The 19,962-nt window shown below is 36.5% G+C and overlaps 1 protein-coding gene across 5 annotated transcripts in view; it reads left to right on the forward strand.

Annotated features, from left to right (window-relative positions):
* MYO5A (myosin VA) overlaps positions 1–19,962 on the forward strand; it is a 199,863-nt gene that overhangs the window by 69,154 nt on the left and 110,747 nt on the right. For all 5 annotated transcript variants that reach the window (XM_053889054.1, XM_053889053.1, XM_053889055.1 and 2 more), the window contains exon 5: positions 17,965–18,121. In XM_053889054.1, coding sequence (XP_053745029.1) covers positions 17,965–18,121 — 157 coding nt within the window. The remainder of the gene's footprint in view (positions 1–17,964; positions 18,122–19,962) is intronic.

A 19,962-nucleotide genomic window follows, 5' to 3' on the forward strand; every position in this document is an offset into this window, starting at 1 on the left:
ATTAGGTACTCTGTCTTTGCAACATACTGTTTAATTGCCTTCAATTTTTTAAGTAGTTTTATCCTCACAGCAACCTTCTGAAGTTAGTATTATTATTAATCTTCATTTTACAAATGAGAAAATATAAGCAATAAGAAGTTACTTAACTTTCCTAAGGCCACATAACTAGGAAGACTAGCTTTCAAATTCCATTAGTCTAACACTGTGAAGTATTATCATATTAAATACAAAATGACTAAATATAGTTTTGTACTATATAACATGTTGTGTTATACCAGATTCTGTTATAAAATAGGAACTAGTATCAAAAATGTAAGAAATGTTACTTTTTGAGGCTTTTCAATTCCGTCTATCAGCATAATTTCCCCCTAAAATTAGAAAAACCCACCAATATTCGATGTGTATAATCCTGGAGCATTGCAATACAAGTGAGCACGGCACAAGTACAGCCAGAGAACTATCAGGGAGAGAGGGAATTGCATGGAGTGCTAGGCCCTAAAAATTATCTCTGAAAAATGTTATGCTGCTCATAGAGAATTATATGACTTCTTTGAAAATACTAATCTGAAAAATACTGATATGAAAGTCTGGTTCTCCGCATCTTTGTCACAGGAAATTCAAAAATAGTGTTAGATTTGTATGAATATTTCTGGCTTTTCAACCCTAGATTTACTTTGGTTTCCTAACATTTCTTCCCTCATGATTCCCCCATGACTCAGTCAATGTGATTTCTTTACTATAGGTTTGCTGGTTTCTTTTCCTTTTGCTTAGTTTTGTTTTTTAGGCAGTTTTAAAATACGCTTCAGTTATGATATTATGTTCACCATTTATAAATATATTTATAAGTCTGTACACAGAAAATGTGCTACAGCAGCTAAATAGACCACGTCTCTTAGACATATAGTTGGAGATACATATTGCAGGATCGCATTTTTTTTCTTACCAAGTGATGAGGTGCCATGTTTACCAGATGTGAATCCTGGAGTTTCACATTTCCAGTACTCTTAGAGGCCCCTTATATCTTCAGGGAAGTTATAGACACTTGTTCAGTAGACCTGTACTGAACACCATCCAGACACTGTCCTGGGCATAGGGGACACAACAGCAAACAAATGAGACAAAATAGACAAAAGTTTTTACCCTCATGAAGTGAGGCAGAAGATACACAGTTTTTCACATATTAATAAGTGCTATCCTGGAAAATAAAGTTAGGAAAGTAAGTAAGGAATGCCAGGTAGGCAAGAGGGCATATGTAGTAATTTCAGGGAAAGCCTCATTGTAAAGCTGCCCTCTCTGTTTTTTCGCAAACTTAAAAAAACCTTAAACTTACAAAGAGGTTGGAAAAATAGTACACAGAGGTACTGATTTCCTTACCCTCACATTTCCTCCCATGTTAACATGTTATGTAACCATTGTAAATAACTGAAACCAGGAAATGCACATTGTATAATACTGTTAAGTAATCTAAAAACCTTGTTCACTGTTTATCATTTCCCCTCCAATGCCCTTTTTCTGGTCTAGGATTCAATCTAGAATCATACATAGTACCTTGTGTTTCTCCTTAGGTTCCTCCAATCTAGAACCATCCATTAATCCTCTTTTCTTTCATGATTTTGACACTTTTGAAGAATACATACTGGCCAACTATCTTGTAGGCTCTGAGGACACAGCAGTAGAAAAATTAGGCAAAATAGACTCCAAAAATTCTTACCCTCCTGAAAGTTTGAGTTTTTTTCCTGATCGAGTAATTGAGGCTAGCCACACATTTTGGACAGTCATATCACAGAAGTGATGTGCCCTTCATCATATAGAGGAGATATAAGATACTGATTCCTGGGGATACTAACATTGATCACTTAGTTAAGGCAGTATCTACCAGATTTCTCTATTTTACTTACTGTTTTAAACTTTGAAATTAATAAGTGTGTTATGGGAAAATACTTTGAGACCATGTAAATATCCTGTTTTTCATCATACTTTCACTTACTAATTTTAACATCCATTGATGATTCTTGACTGCAACAATTTTTACTGTGGTGTTGATCAAGTGGTCATTTGCTATTTTCTGCTGTAAGGAAGAGCTGTTACTTTCCCCCCATTTATTTAGTATTTATTTTTTATTTCTATCAGTATGGGCTCATGGATATTTATTTTAGTCTATGGATTATTCATTACTATCACTATTTATTTTGTTCAAACTCTATCAGATTTTGTTCAAACTCTATCAGATTTACTTTGTTGAAACCTTGGAGCTCTTTTCAAGTGTACTTTCAACAGTCCTTTATTATGTTTTGATCATTTTCTTACATTTTAGCAACATGTGGCTCATTTTCTGATTTCCTTACCCCAACCCTAGAATCAGCTATTTAATTTCTTCAGGGAGCCCTGGTTTCTTTTTTGGAGGAATGGTACTTAGAAACAAAGATCTTTCTGCTAGGAATGCTCATTACTATTGGGGCATCATCTTTAAGCCCAGTTCACAGAGCTAGGAAATAAAGGTTTTCCCATAGCCTTACCAACAGAATGTGTTGTCATACTTTTAAAATTTTGCCACAATGACAGGTAATAAATGGTATCCCAGTGTTGTATTAATTTGCCTTTCTCTAAATATAAAAGTTACACATTTTTACACACACACACACACACACACACACACACACCGATACATGTCTGTATATATTATTATGTCTATCTGTATATATATTAAAAAAACTTGAGTTCATATTGATACATCCAATTCCAGTTCAGCACCACAGTTTTTATTTTTGCTTTCTCTTTTTCCTTCATTTATCTCCTTTCTTTGGTCTTTAGAAACCTGGTCTCCTTATCCTGTATGTATGTGTATACACACACACACACACACACACACACACATACATATACATATATATATGTATATTTCTTTGCTCAATCCTAGAATGTTCATAAAGTAGTAAAGTAGTTCTAAAAATATTATCCCATACCCCCGTGAAAAGCAAATTTACCACTCAAGTACAATATTTGTGTCCAATTCATTTTGTCTTTAGCCTTATGGTATATAAAGTACTGATTTCCAAAGTTACTTAGGTTAGTTCTTTATCTTACTCACTTTATTAGTTTATTCAACCACTTTCCCATATGTGGTCATTTAGATTGTTTTCAACATTTTGCAATTATAAACAATGCTGTAATAACCTGGTGCATATGTATTTATGTATTTTTGGAAATGTAGCTTAAGGTAGGTTGCTAAAAGTGGCATTGCTAGGTCAAAAGGTGGGTTTAAATGTAGTTTAGTAGGTATTGCCAGATTCCCTCTATAAGGGTTATACGGGTTTTTATTTCTGCCAAAAATGTTCAAGAATGCCTGCTTCCCCGTAGCCTCATCAACAAAAAATATGTAGTTTTTCTTTGCAGTTCTTCACTATCCAATGATATCTCAAGGTTGTTTATATTTGTATTTCTTTAAATATGAGTGAATTTGAACATCTTTTCGTATGTTTAAAAGCCATTTTATCAATGTGTTTGTGTCTTTGTTTATGCAGTGAACTGTCCATTTATGTCTTTTCAGTTTTTTGGTTGTGCGTTTAGTCCTTTGATCCTCAATTTTAAGAGTTAAAAAATACATTAGGGATATTAGCTCTTTGTGGTATATATTGTAAATATCCCCCCTCCATTTATAAGTTTTCTTTTGATTTTATTTGTGCTTTTTTTTTTCCATGCAAAGTTATCAATCTTTTATTTTATTACTAGAGATTTTGAGTCAGTATTAAAAACCTTTCTCTAGGGGTGCCTGGGTGGCTCAATCAGTTAAGTGTCTAACTCTTGATTTCAGCTTAGGTCATGATCTCATGGCTCATGGGTTTGAGCCCTGATCAGGCTCTGTGCTGACATGGAGGAACCTGCTTGGGATTCTCTCTCCTCCTCTCTCTGCTCTCTCTCTCTCTCTCTCTCAAAATAAATAAATAAACTTAAAAAAAAAAACACCCAACGCCTTTTCCTATACCAGGGTAAAAGAGGAATTTATCCATGTTTTCTTCTTTGTATTGTTTTATAATGTACTTTTAGGTCCCTGATCCCATTGAAGTTTATTCTTTTGTATTATACGAGATAGGGATCTAAATTTATCTTTTTTCCAAATGCTTACCTAGTTACCCCAGCAGCACTTATTAAGAAACCTATTTTGCCCCAGTTATTTCAGATGTCACTTGTCATATCCTAGGTTTTCTCATGTTTTGGGTTCAATATCTTGGCTCGGTTCTTTTCACCTCCCTTTATGTCTTCATGTCCCAGTACCACACTGGTTTTTTTGTTTTTTTATGTTTATTTTTGAGAGAGCGATACAGAGAGAGAGAGAGAGCAAGCGAGCAAATGGGGGAGGGGCAGAGAGAGAGAGAGACAGAGGATGTGAAGCAGGCTCTGTGCTGACAGCAGAGACCCTGAAGTGGAGCTCAAACTCATGAACCACAAGATCATGACACTTTAACTGAGTGAGCCACCCAGGCGCCCCCTCACTCTGTTATTTATTTATTTATTTATTTATTTATTTATTTATTTATTTAAAATATGAAATTTATTGTCAGATTGGTTTCCATACAACACCCAGTGCTCATCCCAACAGGTGCCCTCCTCAGTGCCTATCACCCACTTTCCCCTCACATTGTTTTAATTATAGTGGCTTTGTAGTATTTTTTTTTAATGTTTGGTACCATTAAACCCTCTCATAGTTTGTCTTTTTCATTGTTTTCCTAGCTATCTTTAGGTGTTTGTTTTTCCATAGAGACTTTGATATCAACTTACCTAACTCCATAAAAACTTAAGCTGTCTTTTGAGTAATAAAATGAAAGAAAGGGGGCACCTGGATGGCTCAGGTGGTTAAGCATCTGACTCTTGATTTTGGCTCAGATCATGATCTCATGGTTTGTGAGTTCGAGCCCTGTGTCGGGCTCTGTGCTGACAGCTCAGAGCCTGGAGCCTGCTTGGGTTCTTTCTCGCCTTCTCTCTCTGCCCCTCCCCCATTCATGTTCTCTGTCTCTCTCAAAACAAATAAATAAAACTTAAAAAAAAATAACATGAAGGAAAGGATAAAGCAAGTCATTCACATATCTGGGGAAGAATATTCCAAGCAGAGAGATCATCAACTGCAAGAATTCTACCAAGAGGTGTGGGCTGTCATAGCAAATTTGACTTCTCTGAGTGCGGGTTTTGAACAGAGGAATGGCCTCATCTTGCAGCTATGATAAAAATTGACCATAAATTGCTGCCAAAAATACATATCCTAAATCTAATCAGGAAGAAACACCAGAAAAACTAAAAATGAGGAGCATTGTACAAAATAACTATAGATACCCTTCAAAATTATGAAGGTCAGAGAAGTCCAGGAAAGGCTGAGGAAGCATTTAGATTAAAAGTGATGAACAATACATGCAGTTAAATGCAGTGAATATTCTGAATTGAATCTGTGATGATGGGACAGGTAAGGTAAACTGTAGAGAACATTGCTGGATGGTTGATAAAATTGGAATATAGATATGTGTGAAATAAATAATATTACTATGTCACTGTTACATTTCTTGATTTTGATTACTATAGATGTATAAAAGCATGTCACTGTTCTTAAGAAATATAGTAGTTTAAATTATGTAGGAGCCATCATGTCTGTAACCTACTCTTGAATATTTCAGAAAATATAAGAGAAATAGAGAGGTTAATAAAGCAAACAGGCAAAACCTAAACAATTGGTGAATCTGAGTAAAGCATATATGAGAGTTCATTTTACTAGTTTTGTAATTTTCTGTGAGTTTGAAATCAGTGGGGAAAAAAAAAACAGTTTGAAATCATATCAAAACTAGTTAGAAAACAAAAGCAAAAATTAAAAAAACAGTTGGTAGTAGGACAAGGGTAGAATCCAAGAGACTAGTTAGGAGGTTTTTATATTGATCCAATTAAGAAATAATAATCCAGTTGAAGAGTATATTAATGAAGATGGAAAGAGTGGATGGATGGATTCTGGATATATTTTTAAGATAGAATGGATAAAGGCTTGCTTGTGTGAGGGTATGAAAGAAAAAGAGGAGTCACGGATGGAGGCAAGGTATTTGGTCTGAGCACCGGAAAGTGGAAGTTGCCATTTACTGAGATGGAGGAGATTGAAGGAAGAGCAGGTTTTGTATGTGGGGTGGAAGGGAGGGAGGAGGAAGGGTTGGAGTTTCATTTTAGGTATCTATTCTCAAAACAAAACTGATACAAATGATTCTTCCCCAGTAGGCATATGTCCAATGACAATAGCAATAACCAGGATCCTTGCCTCAGGACTCCTTTCTAAGCTTTTATAGAGAGCAGTGCCCTCATAGAATACCTTCATAGTCTAGCCTCTTACTTTTAATAGTCCCTTTGACTCACAGAAGAGATGTGCAAGTGTTAGTGGGCTGCTCTGTCTGTTTTTCTTCTCATGTTCTTGTTTCCCATTCTTGCCAGTCTTTTCTCTTGCTGGCACTGATTGCTCTTTGGTAACTAAATGACAGTAAATTTTCCTTAACACATAATTTTTTTTCTTTTATTTCCTTAAAATCAGGCAATATTGATTAATTTGGTTTATTTTCTTTCCATTGTAAAAGGTAAATAAACTTTTTTGACTAAGTTTCATTTATAGGTTTTCTTTTTTTTAAAAAATATTTTGAGAGAGAAAGAGTGTGCATGCACGGCAGGGGTGGGGAGGGGGGCCTAGTCAGAGGCAGAAAGAGCAAGAAACAGAGGATCCAAAGCAGGTTTTGCACTTGTGAGCAACAAAGCCAAATTCAGGGCTCAAACTCACAAACCGAGTTCATAAAGTCCTGGACTGAGGTCAGAAATTTAACCGACTGAGCCACCCAGGCAACCCTGGGTTTTCTTAACATAAATTAGTTTATATGCATAACCTTGGTATAGTGAAAAAGAGCTCTGTACTAATCAGACATGCATCAATAAATAACCATGTAAGGTTAAATCTCCTCATCTGCCTTAGTCTCAGTTTTATTACCTATAAAATGGAGCAATTTCACTGGATGGTTTACCTTGACACTTATGTAGTATTCTGTGGTATGCGTTTGTTACCTTTTTGTTTCTTGGAGGCTAATACATAAGCATTTTGCTCTTCCTAGTAGAGAGCAGACTATGGTAAGGAGTTGTGTAGTAAAGCAGAAGGAGCATGGTATAGACTTTCTTCTTGGAAACCAGGAGGTGTGGTATGTGACATTCATAGAGCTCTGTTCTAAACTTGGATAAACCATCTAACCTCTCTGTGTTATTTTCCCCAATAAGGAAAAAAAAAAATACCTGTTGTGCTTACTTCAAAGGTAAAAAGTATATTAGATGATAAACATAAAAGCACTTTGAATAGCATAACATAGAGACTTAATGAATCACTGTGTTGTACACCTGAAACTAATGTAACATTCTATGTCAACTATACTTCAGTTAAAAAATTTAATAAGTATTTAAGTATAGGCTGTTACTATCATCAGTCCTCATCATTATGAAGTCTTAGGTCTATATTCTCTTTTCATTCACTTTAGCCTCTCATCTGGTCATATTCTTTAAAAAAATTTTTTTTTAAATGTATTTTTAGTTTTTGAGAGAGAGAGAGAGAGCGAGCGCATGTGTGTGCATGTGTGTACAAGCAAGGAAGGGGAAGAGAGAGGGGTTGGGGGGAGGGAATCCCAAGCAGGCTCCATGCCCATTGTGGACCCCAACTTGGGGCTTGATCTCATGACCATGAAATGCAACCTGAGCCGAAATCAAGAGTCAGATGCTTAACCAACTGAGCCACCCAGGCACCGCCCCCCTTTTTTTGTTAATTGTTTTTTTTTAATTATTTTTTTTATTTTTATTTTTTAGAGAGAGTGTGTGCAAGCAGGGGAGAATGGTAGAGGGAGAGAGAGAAAATCTTAAGCAGGCTTTACGTTCAGCTCATAGCCTGTCATGGGACTTGATCCCATGACCCTGGGATCATGACTTGAACTGAAATCAGGAGTCAGACACTCAACCAACGGAGCTCAACCAACCCAGGCACCCCTATTACTCTTGATTATTTATTGCTAGGCCTTTTCCTAGGGTGGCTCCTTCTTTCATTTGGCTAGGCACTTTTTCTTTTTAATATTTTTTTTCAACGTTTATTTATTTTTGAGAGATGGAGAGAGACAGAGTAAGATTGGGAAGGGGCAGAGAGAGAGGGAGACACAGAATCTGAAGTAGGCTCCAGACTGTGAGCTGTCAGTACAGAGCCCGACATGGGGCTCAAACCCACGAACTGTGAGATCATGACCTGAGCTGAAGTTGGATGCTTAACTGATTGAGCCACCCAGGGGCCCCTAGGCAGTTTTTCTGAAGGCTTCTCTGTCCTGAGTTCCATCGGCCTGCTATTATAGATTATAAAATCTCTCCTGTTACCAACTGTGACTCTGCTGCCCTGTGGTACCAAGTATCCTGTTTATGCAAATAGACTTGAAGTAATATATGCTACCTGATAAGGAACTTTAGGTATGATATATAAAGGTAGATTAACTTGTATTAAGAGCTACCAGGTTTAGATGTCTGCTGTGCAAGCATGGGAGCAGACATCATCACCCCTGCCTTACAGGTGAGGAAACTGAGGAAAATAACTTGTTCAGGCTGTCAGTCTAATAAATAGAATCTAGGAGCTGGTATTTGGTTCTAGCTTTGAGACTCCAAAACCTTTCTTCTTTGTCATTTTCTTATTTTCAACTACACTCCCCTATTCTAATACATCTACTCCCTCAAATTAACATTGCATACATAAATTTTGCATGTTTTATTCAGCTTAGAATTTCCTTCTCCATGCTCCTGTTTCTGCCCGATTTTTATGTATTCTTCATGATCCCACTCAAGTTTTACTTTGAGACTACCTCAGCTCCTTGTATATGACTGTTCTTCAGGATTCTTGAAGAATTTGGCACTTAGTGGGTACTAGCTGCCCCATAAAGTTGTAGAAGCATTAAAATACAGTAAGTATGAGTCTATAAAAGTTATAAATATATATAACTGGCTATTTCTGTTAAGGCACCTCTATATTAAGGCTCTGTAGTGATGGAACAGAGAATTCAATTTGACATGAGAGGATCTGATAGCAGTGTGACCGGTTTCTCAGGAATTGAATGACCTTAATAGTCTCTCTGCCTCTCTAAAGCACAGCTTTCACCAGTGTGCCGGCACATTCTATTGATAGATTGATTGATTGTGCAAGCAGGGGAAGGGCAGAGAGAGAGAGAGAGAGAGAGAGAGAGAGAGAATCCCAAGCAGGCCCCGTGTTGCCAGCATGGAGCCCGATTTAGGGCTGAAACTCACAAACCGTGAGATCATGACCTGAGCCAAAACCAAGAGTCAGATGCTCAACCAAGCCACTCAAGGTGCCCAATCGTTTATTTTTGCATTTGTTTCCTTTGCCTTGGGGCATTTGTCTAGTAAGAAGTTGCTGTGGCCAAGATCAAACTGGTTGCTGCCTATTTTCTTCTATAGGATTTTGATGGTTTCCTGTCTTACACTTAGGTCTTTCATCCATTTTGAGTTTATTTTTGTGTATGGTGTAAGGAAGGGGTCCTGGTTCATTCTTCTGCATGTCACTGTCCAGTTTTCCCAGCACCATTTGCTAAAGAGACTGTCTTTTTTCCATTGGATATTCTTTCCTGCTTTGTCGAAGATTAGTTGGCCATACATTTGTGGGTCCATTTCTGGGTTATCTGTTCAGTTCCATTGATCTGTTTTTGTGTGACTACTATACTGTCTTGATGATTACAACTTTGTAATACAGCTTGAAGTCCAGAATTGTGATGCCTCCAGCTTTGGTTTTCTTTTTCAACATTATTTTGGCTACTTAGGGTCTTTTCTGGTCCATACAAATTTTAGAATTGTTTGTTCTAGCTCTGTGAAGAATGCTGGTGTTATTTTGACAGGGATTACATTGAATGTGTAGATTGCTTTGAATAGTATCAACATTTTAACAATACTTATTCTCCCAATCAATGAACATGGAATGTTTTTTTCATTTCTTTGTGTCTTCTTCAGTTTCTTTCATAAGTTTTCTATAGTTTTTAGCATACAGATCTTTGACCTCTTTGGTTAGTTTTATTCCTAGGTATTTTATGGGTTTTGGTGCAGTTGTAAATGGGATCGATTCCTTGATTTCTCTTTCTAGTGCTTCATTATTGGTGTATAGAAATGCAAATGATAGCTGTATGTTGATTTTATATCCTGTGATTTTGCTGAATTCATATTATCAGTTCTAGGAGTTTTTTGGTGGAGTCTTGGGTTTTCCACATAGAGTATCATATCATCTGCGAAGAGTGAAAATTTGACTTCTTCCTTGCCAGTTTGGATGTCTTTTATTTCTTTGTGTTGTCTGATTGTTGAGGCTAGGACTTCCAACACTATGTTGAACACCAGTGGTGAGAGTGGACATTTTGGTTGCGTTCTTTTTTGTTTGTTTGTTTAATTTTTAATTTTTAAATTTTTTATTGCTTATTTATCTTTGAGAGAGAGAGAGAGAGAGAGAGCGCACCAGCAGAGGAGGGGCAGAAAGAGAGGGAGGCACAGGATTCAAACTAGGCTCCAGGCTCTGAGCTGTCAGCACAGAGCCCAATGTGGGGCTCGAACTCATGAGCCGTGAGATCATGACCTGAGCCAAAGTCGGATGCTTAACTGACTGAGCCACCCAGGCACCCCTTCCCTGTTGTGTTTTTGAGCTTAGGGGGAAAGCTCTCAGTTTTTCCCCATTGAGGATGATATTAGCTGTGAGTCTTTTGTATATGTCCTTTATGATCTTGAGGTATGTTCCCTCTATCCCTACTTACTTGGAGGTTTTTATCAAGAAAGGATGCTGTATTTTGTCAAATGCTTTCTCTGCATCTATTGAGAGGATCTTGTGGTTCTTATCCTTTCTTTTATTAATGTGATCTGTCACATTGATTGATTTGCAGATATTGAACCAAGCCTGCATCCCAGGAATAAACCCCACTTGAATGTGGTGAATAATTCTTTTAATGTATTGTTGGATTTGGTTTGCTAGTATCTTGTTGAAAATTTTTACATCCATGTTCATCAGGGAAATTGGTCTGTAGTTCTCCTTTTTACTGGGGTCTTTGTCTGGTTTTAGAATCAATGTAATGCTGGCTGAAGCCACATCTTTAAGTCATCACAGTAAAAAACATGGCTTTGGAAGAAAGCCTTATATCACGTGAACTTAATATTTTCTCTTTTTAACAAGTGATTAAATAAGAAACAATTAGATTGATTGCCTGCAAAAAAGTAAAGCTCTAGATTTTGTTTAATGCAAACATGTTCACTTATAAGCTAAAAATTAGATGCAGGTGCTTGTACACTTACCTAAGGTAAATGGCAACACCCAGTGGATGGCTATCAGAGAGTCAACATCAACATGGGTGGATATATTAAGTTGTGTTCCGCATGAGTCAGGTCTGAGGTTGGCATTACTTAGTTGAGTCATGAATGACCAGGATGTGAATGAAAAGTATGCTCATTAAATTTGCAGAGAAGAGGTTGATGGCCTTAGAAGATATGAATAGTATTCAATATGACCATGATGAACTAGAGAGATTACATTTTTTAAAGGGTAAAGTTCAGAAGGAAAATCTATAAAAGAATACACCTGATATAAAATGAAAACTTAATAGATACAAGAAAAGGTTGGGGTGACCAAATAGATACAGATATAAAGACTAGATAGATATAGATACTGAAAACCAAAGAAGGAAAATGGACTACGATGTAACTCTTCTCTTTCATTAACCCAGAGTGGCTATTCTATTCTTGCATAATTTTTCCCCTGAGATTTCAGGTGTCTCTATATAATTTAATTCCCATTGCCTTGTTCCTATACAACGTAGTTTTTCCTAATCATGTAAAAGTCAATTAAGGCATCACCTTTTCAAGAAAGTATTTCCTGACGTCATCTTCTTACATCTGCCACCAATTTCGTATCCTTCTTCCCTTGTTTCATATTCTCCTGGATAGACCTCTTTTTCTAGCAATTACTTCCCTATATTTTAACTATACTTTCAATAAGTACAATTCTCTCTCAATAAACAATGACCCCAGAGTCTTTTATCTTCATAAAATGATTGGCACATTATGGCTGCTCATTAAATGTTTTTTAGATAAATGAATGAAACAGTGTTTTTAGGTGGGGGCTTTTAGTTCACATTAGAGCCCCTACAACCACCATTGATAAAACAGGTCAGAAGAGCTTATCTCCAAGACACCCAGTACCCAGGTATTTGGTATTACTGTAGAGGCCCTTGAGAGAACTCGCCAAGCCGGAAATCATAAATCTTTGGTTCATGCAGCCTTAAGATGGTCCAGATTGATCTGTCCTTGATGAAGAGTGGAGAATCTCTGTTCTTTAACTTGGTTTTGTCTGGCTTTTGAAGTGATATCTATATCCTAAAAGTAGAAAGAAGGTTCTTGTAATATAAGGACAAGAGTACTTGGAGCATTATAAATACTGACTGAACAGATAGTCAAAATTTCAAAGAACTATAAATTATTATTTACACATATATAACTATTTAAAGCTGACAGCTCAAATGAATGGAAAAGGGTAGACTATGATATTCACCTTGAACCATAAATTTTTAAAAATTATTTATTTATTTATTTTATTCAAGTATAATTAACACAGTGTTATACTAGTTTCACGTTTACAATATAATGATTCAGTAATTCTATGCATTATTCAGTTTTCATCACGATCAGTGGACTCTTAATCCCCTTCACCTATTTCACTCATCCTCCCACCCACCTCCCCTCTGGCAACCACCAATTTGTTCTCTGTATTTAAAAATCTGTTTTCTTTTGGCTTTTTTCCTTTGTTCATTTATTTTGTTTCTTAAATTCCACATGTGAATGACATTATGGTATTTGTCTTTCTCTGACTGACTTATTTCACTTAGCATACTATCTTCTAGGTCCATCCATATTGTTGCACATGGTAAGACCTCAGTCTTTTTTATGGCTGAGTAACATTCCATTGTGTAAATATACCACATCTTTATCCATTTATCTATGGATGGATACTTGGGTTGCTTCCATATATTGGCTATTGTAAATAATGCTGTAGTAAACATAGGAGTATCTCTATCTCTATCTATCTATATTTTCAAATTAGTGTTTTCGTGGTTTTTTTTTTTGTTTTTTTTTTGTTTTTTTTTTTTTGGCTAAATATCTAGTAGTGAAATTACTGGATCATAGATAGGGTGATTCTATTTAAAAATTTTTAAGGAACCTCCATACTGTCTTTCACAGTGACTTCACCAGCTTGCATTCCCACCAACAGTGCATGCAGGTTCCTTTTTCTCCACATCTTTGCCAACATTTGTTGTTTCTTATCTTTTTGCTTTTAGCCATCTGACAGGTGTGAAGTGATATCTCATTGTAGTTTTGATTTGCATTTCCCTGATGATGACTGATGACGAGCATCTTTTCATGTGTCTGTTTGCCATCTCTCTGTCTTTTTTAGAAAAATGTCTATTCATGGCTTCTGCCTATTTTTAAATTGGATTATTTGGGGGTTTTTGGTATTGAGTTGTATAAGTTCTTTAAATAATTTGGATGTTAACCCCCTTATTGGATATGTCATTTGCAAATCTCTTCTCTTATTCAGTAGGTTGCCTTTTTTGTTTTATTGTGCAAAAGCTTTTTATTTTGATTAATAAAAATAGTTTAGGGCACCTTGATGGCACAGTCGGTTAAGCCTCTGACTCTTGATTTCAGCTCAGATCATGATCTCACAGTTCATGAGCCCCACATTGGGCTATGCGCTGTTAGTGCAGAGCCTGCTTGGGTTTTTCTCTCTGCCCCTGTCCCACTTGCACAGGCACTCTCTCTTTCTCTCAAAATAAATAAATACACATTAAAAAAATAGTTTCATTTTGCTTTTGTTTCCCCTACCAAAGGAGACAGACATATCTAGAAAAATGTTTTCTACAGCTGCTGTCAAAGACCTTACTGCCTATGTTTTCTTCTAGGAATTAAGGTTTTAGGTCTTTAATCCATTTTGCATTTATTTTTGTGCATGGTCTAAGCAAGCGTGAACCATAAAATATTTGTCCCTGATGGTTTTGTCTGTTTTCTCCTCATCTCTGTCATACTTTTCCTGTTTTTCCTTTTGTGTGTCTTTATTATGTGTTAACCTTCTCTCATCTGTGTCTCTGCTTGGCTCCCCACTTCTTCCTGTCTCGCTCTTGTTCTATCTTTTGGGCATTTCTTCGTATGGCCACATAGAACTGAAAAACATTTTAAAAACTTTATTGTACCTACAAACTTCTTCTTCCTGTGTTTAATTTAAAAGCATTTAATTGCGTTGCCCGGGTAGGTCAGTTGGTCGAATGTCTAACTCTTGATTTCGGCTCAGGTCATGATCTCATGGTTTTGTGAGATTGAGCCCCACGTTGGGCTCCACACTGGCAGGATGGAAACTGCTTGGGATTCTCTCTCTCCATCTCTCTGCCTCTCCTGCACTTGCACTCTTTCTCTCTCGAAATAAATAAATAAATAAACATTTATAAATAATAAAAGCAGGTGAATTGATTATTTTACATTTTTCCTCTTTGTAGCCCTTTTTTGATTTTGGCCATCTTAAATCCAGGGATCCTTCAGAAAAGAAATGTTGCTCATTTCACATATGGCCACTCAAGACCATCTGAGTGTCTATAGGCCTGTCCTTTCCCAACTATTCTGGGTCCTAAGAGTTTACCTTGGCTTAGAGTGCAGGCTATAGACCACCCAAGATTTGAAAAATCCACTCCAGAGTTAGACTTTTAGATTATAGTACTTGAGAATTTGAGAAGGACTTTGGGTACTATTTAATCTTAAAGATGAGAAAACTGTGACCCATAGAGGTCATGCAATTGTTCTAAGCTATGTACCTGGTAAATGACAGATCTAAAATTAGAACCTGGATGCAAAGGAGCTTATATAATGAAAGAGTAGTGCTTATTTATATATTGGAATGCTCTACTAACCTTGGTAAAAAAGGGAAGCCTGCCAAAAAGTCAGGGAAATGTAAAAGAAATAATAAAATCCCTTAAAAATTTTTAAAAACTATTGATCATATGGATCCAGGATCCTATATCCTGGAAAAGAAAAGGTATATGGCATGTGCTTTGTATCAGTGCATATATGTATATATTTGTCCAAATCTCTGTTCATTTGAATAGTTTTTGATCTTATCATCTTTAATATTTTTCTTTTTCCCCAGATTATAGGAAAGGGCTATTTCACATGAACTTTTAGATTTTTGATATAACATTTTGATATTAAGACTTGAAGTAGCCTTTTAAATGCAGTACAGTTTAGAATAGCAGTTCCCATTAATAATTACGTCAGACTTGTGGAAGCCTCCTCACCTTGTTTGCTCTTGGAAGGAGTGCTGTCACACAGGCACAGTGACAGAACTGATCATGCAGAAATTACAAAGAGATAATTTTTCCACTCATATTGTAGAAGGGAATCCAAAAACTATTGATACTATGCCTTGATTAATGTATTGAAAAAAGGTGAATTCTGGGGACATTTTAAATGACTAAAAGAAAGTGCACTGGCACCAAAATGAGAACTGTTTTATTAGATGATTTATTTTGAAATCAGCCATGAATCAACAGAGGCAATGGGAGTATTCAGTTCCATCTGTAAATTCAGATAAAAAGAAAGATGATGAGATGATGAGTATGAGATTCCATGATGTGTCATAAAAATGGGGATTACATGCAAGCTTGTACTATACAAATTAAACATTCCTTAGTGTGTCACCTTGATCCTCCTGATCTTCCCCACAATATGGGAGTCTGGGTGTTAGGAATAGGCTGCTATCTGTCCTGGTAATGTGATGTAAGTGTGCATACTCAGGCCTGAACTGCGTACTCCTACTGTATTTTTCAAGGTCTATAAAATAAGACAGTTAGCCTCATTTCTCAAAAGAAAAAGAAACTTTTCCTCAGAAAAGTCCTAAATTTCTACTTTGAAAATTTATTGCCAAGTACTGTCGATGCTATCACTTTGGTGTCTCTGAAACCCATCTACCTCTCTCAGTCAGGACCACCACAGCCTTTATTCACACTTTCATAATTTTACATCTGGACACCCTGCTGCCCATAGTCCATATTGCTGCCAGAGTGATTTGTACTAATTAGATTGTGTTATTTTCTGTGTAAAACCCTATAATGGCACTCCATCATTTTTAGGTAAACTTCAGATTCCTTAACCTCTCATGTAAGAACTTTGTGATCATGTTCTTGGTCATTTCTGCAACCTTATCTGTCATAACTCCATGTTCCAGCCAAATCGAATTATAACTTCTCATAATTATAATTATAACTTCTCATGCTTCTGAGCTTTTATTTTGTTGTCTCTTTTCCCTGGTATGTTTCCTTTCTAACTTCCTCATCCCTTGCTTTTTCCTAGTTATCATTCTAGACCTTGTTCTTGTATCTTCTCTAGGGAGCCTTTCCTGATCACCTCTTCCTCCTTTCAATGCCCCATCACGAGTATTATAATCTTGAATTACTAGGTCTCTCATTCCTGTTAGACCATTCACCACTGAGGACACGGATCCCAGCTTATTTAATTTGTATCCCTAGTATTTAGCACAATGTTTGGCATGTAGTAGGTGTTTGATAGGTGTAGTAGGTGTATTTGTTGGATAAATAAGTCTCCTTTTAAAGATAAAAAGATCATCTTCTATAGTAGAATAACCTCCCCATCTTGTGGCCTTGTAGGATAGTCCCACTAAAAATCTTTGATATCATTCTGATCCTGTCTCTTTGCAAATTAAGGGCACAAATGATACCACCTTTATGTACTTGTTCTGTTATCTTGATAAAAAGCTGATTGCAGGTTCCATCTTAGGAAGTACAAGTTTCCTACTTCTGTCCTAGTAGAAATTGTAGTCTAAACAGAATTATCCTTAGGCTAGGTTGCTCATTGAAGTTTTATTTACTTATAATCAATACACATTTATTGAGTTTCTGTGATGTGTTGGGCTCTGGATTAGGTGCTGGATATTAAAGATAAAGATGATCTAGGTCTTTATCCTCAAAGAAATGATAGTCTTATGAGCAAGTATATCAGAGTTTTTGAGTCATTGTGTGGGTGAATTAAAGAGGTAATAGTAATTTTTGAGTTCTGACATATTTGAACAAATCACCAACAAATAAATGAAGCATTTCTTCTCTACTAATGAGGACACTTTCAGCAGAAGCTGGAGTTCGTGGGAGATATTACTTTAAGGACTGTTAACTACTAGACAATTTATAATTTTAATAGGATTTTCTTTTAAATTCCTTTGCTGTGGCTCCTTTCTCTTCTGAGGTGATTGACAACAGTATTGTAGTATACTAGAATTATTATCCAGAAATTAAATAATGTGTTTGAGACATGTACACACAAAAAATTCAGAGACCCTCTATTACAGGTTCACCTCAGATGTGATGTTCTCTGATTCGATGTTTTATATCTTCTTCCCCCTCTCTGTTCATTACTAGTTTATGAGTAGTTATTTTTTTTAAGTTTATTTATTTATTTATTTATTTATTTATTTATTTATTTATTTATAGATAGAATGCACATGTGTGTACGGGAAGGTCAGAGAGAGAGAGAGAGAGAGAGAGAGAGAGAGAGAGAATCCCAAGCAGGCTCTGCACTGTTAGCACAGAGCCCATTGTGGGGCTCAAACTCACAAACCTGTGAGATAGTGACCTGAGCCAAAATCAAGAGTCAAATTGTTAACTGACTGAGCCACCCAGATGCCCCTGTAAGTAGTTACTTTTATTAGGAAATATCATTCTTATGTTCCTTCCCACATTGCTGGACATATGAACCAGGTGAAATTCACCATGGCTCTTTGATGAGAGCACAGAGGAAATAATGTTAATAACATTCAGGAGTGGGCAGCACTGACAGTTACTCTTCTTTGTTTTACAGAGATGAACGAAATCAGTCCATCATCGTAAGTGGAGAGTCTGGGGCAGGAAAAACAGTTTCAGCTAAGTATGCCATGCGATACTTTGCAACTGTAAGTGGTTCTGCCAGTGAAGCCAATGTTGAGGAAAAGGTCTTGGCCTCCAACCCCATTATGGAGGTAAGACAGCAGCAGCCTTGACCTTGTTACTATATTTTCTTAAGAAACATGCCCCAAAAATTGAAACAGCACATGTAAGAAAGTTGAGGATGTCCTGGCCACTAAAAGTAGGAAAATACTTTTCCACATATTAGTAAGAAGAGACCTCAGAAAAGCAAAAAGTCAGTAAGGTAGACATTTGAGTAAAGCCCAGCTATGGAGGCATTTACTTTATTCCATAATCCTGCACTCTTAACCTACCTTTGAATTGTTGCCTCTAAATAGCTGGTAGTGGTATTTCATTTTCAAAATTTCTATTCTCCTAGTTATTTGACTCCTATCTATTGTTCCTTGTAGTAGAAGTGTGTTCCTCATTTCCCTCTAATTCTGAGTTCATAGGATTCTCCATGCTCAAGCATGAAGAATTTTATCATCCCTTTGCCCACATTTCATTTTCTATACTTAGTACAACCTGTTAGCCTTTTCTATATTTTTCCCCCAGATTTTAACTATAAGCTTAAGTCATGATCTTATGAACATTTTTCTTCTTGTTTTTGTCGAGCATATCACAAAGCTGTAGGCTAGAAAAAGAAATTCAGTACAATTTAATAAATTCCTGAGAAAGGACAACTACAAAAGGATGTCCTTTCAAAGGTGAAATATGTATACAGAGTGGAAATGCTCATTCCAAAGAAAGTGGACCTGTTTGTGTGAGAATTTGAATATTCCAGGATTTGTAGTTAGAGAATTCTCTGTCTATTAATACGATTTTAAGAAAGTCAAACATTTTTGCAAGTAGTTCCATTAAATGGAGAAAAGTATTTCTCATTAATAATGGAGAGAAATTATTTTAGACAGGGAGGAACAAACCTTTCTCATTGAGAATTCAAGTCAGCATTGTTTATTCCTGTTTTTTTCCTTTGTCAAGCCTTATTTGTCACCCAAACACAGACGGAGTTTAGAACTGGCCTGGTGCACCTGTGGTACAAGTGGTTTTTGCAATAATCAGTCCAGAGGTAATTGTGCCTGGTTTGCAGTGCCATGTGTGACACTTCAGAACAGAGTGCTGTGACCCCTTGCCCACAGGGCTGTCCTCCAGAGCAGCGGAACTTCTGTTCTTGGGATTGAGAGGACAGGATATGCTGGGGAAGTTATGGGGCTGCCTGGGATAAGTGCACTGAGGAAAGAGAACTGGAGAAGCTTTCTGAAGTGGCACAGACTGGGGGAAACAGAGGTTTATGCCAAAAAGAGTAGTAGAGAATTTAAGCAAATATTAAGATTTCTAAAGAATTTAAGCTACAGATGCCAACTGTAGTGCTGGATGCCACAGTTAATATTGGGGAAATATAATCTGTAGAGCCATGTTTTGGGTTTGGGGCAGAAAACAACAGGCTTTTGCTTTGCTTCCTACCATCAGTTTGACTATTTTTGGTCACAACAACAAATTCTCTGTATTTGGCAATAATTTAGCTCATTCTTAGTCCCTAATGTTAGAATATCCCAGTCTAAGTTGTGATGGCATCCAGGAACCCCACCTTTTCTAGGCCTGGACCGTATAATAATGTAAGTCCAGAATGAACCTTCTAGAATATGTCAAGTTGATTGACATATTTTATGACCTTGCTATATTCTCATTCAAAAAATAGTACATCGGTTTTTCCACAATACATAGTTCACTTGTGTTAGCAGGAGAGATAGTAGAATGGCCACAAATACTACTTTTTAATATGTACTTAGAAAGAATTTACTTTGTTTGCTAGACTGAACAAAAAAATTATGCTTAGCTATTCCCTTCTACATTGTGTAGTTTTTCCAAAGGAATTTGGATTAAGAAAGTTTGGCACAGAGAGAACTAATTTTCA

The sequence above is a fragment of the Panthera pardus genome, unplaced genomic scaffold (genome assembly GCF_024362965.1).
Source record: "Panthera pardus isolate Hobbes unplaced genomic scaffold, ASM2436296v1 HiC_scaffold_24, whole genome shotgun sequence".
NCBI lineage: Eukaryota > Metazoa > Chordata > Mammalia > Carnivora > Felidae > Panthera > Panthera pardus.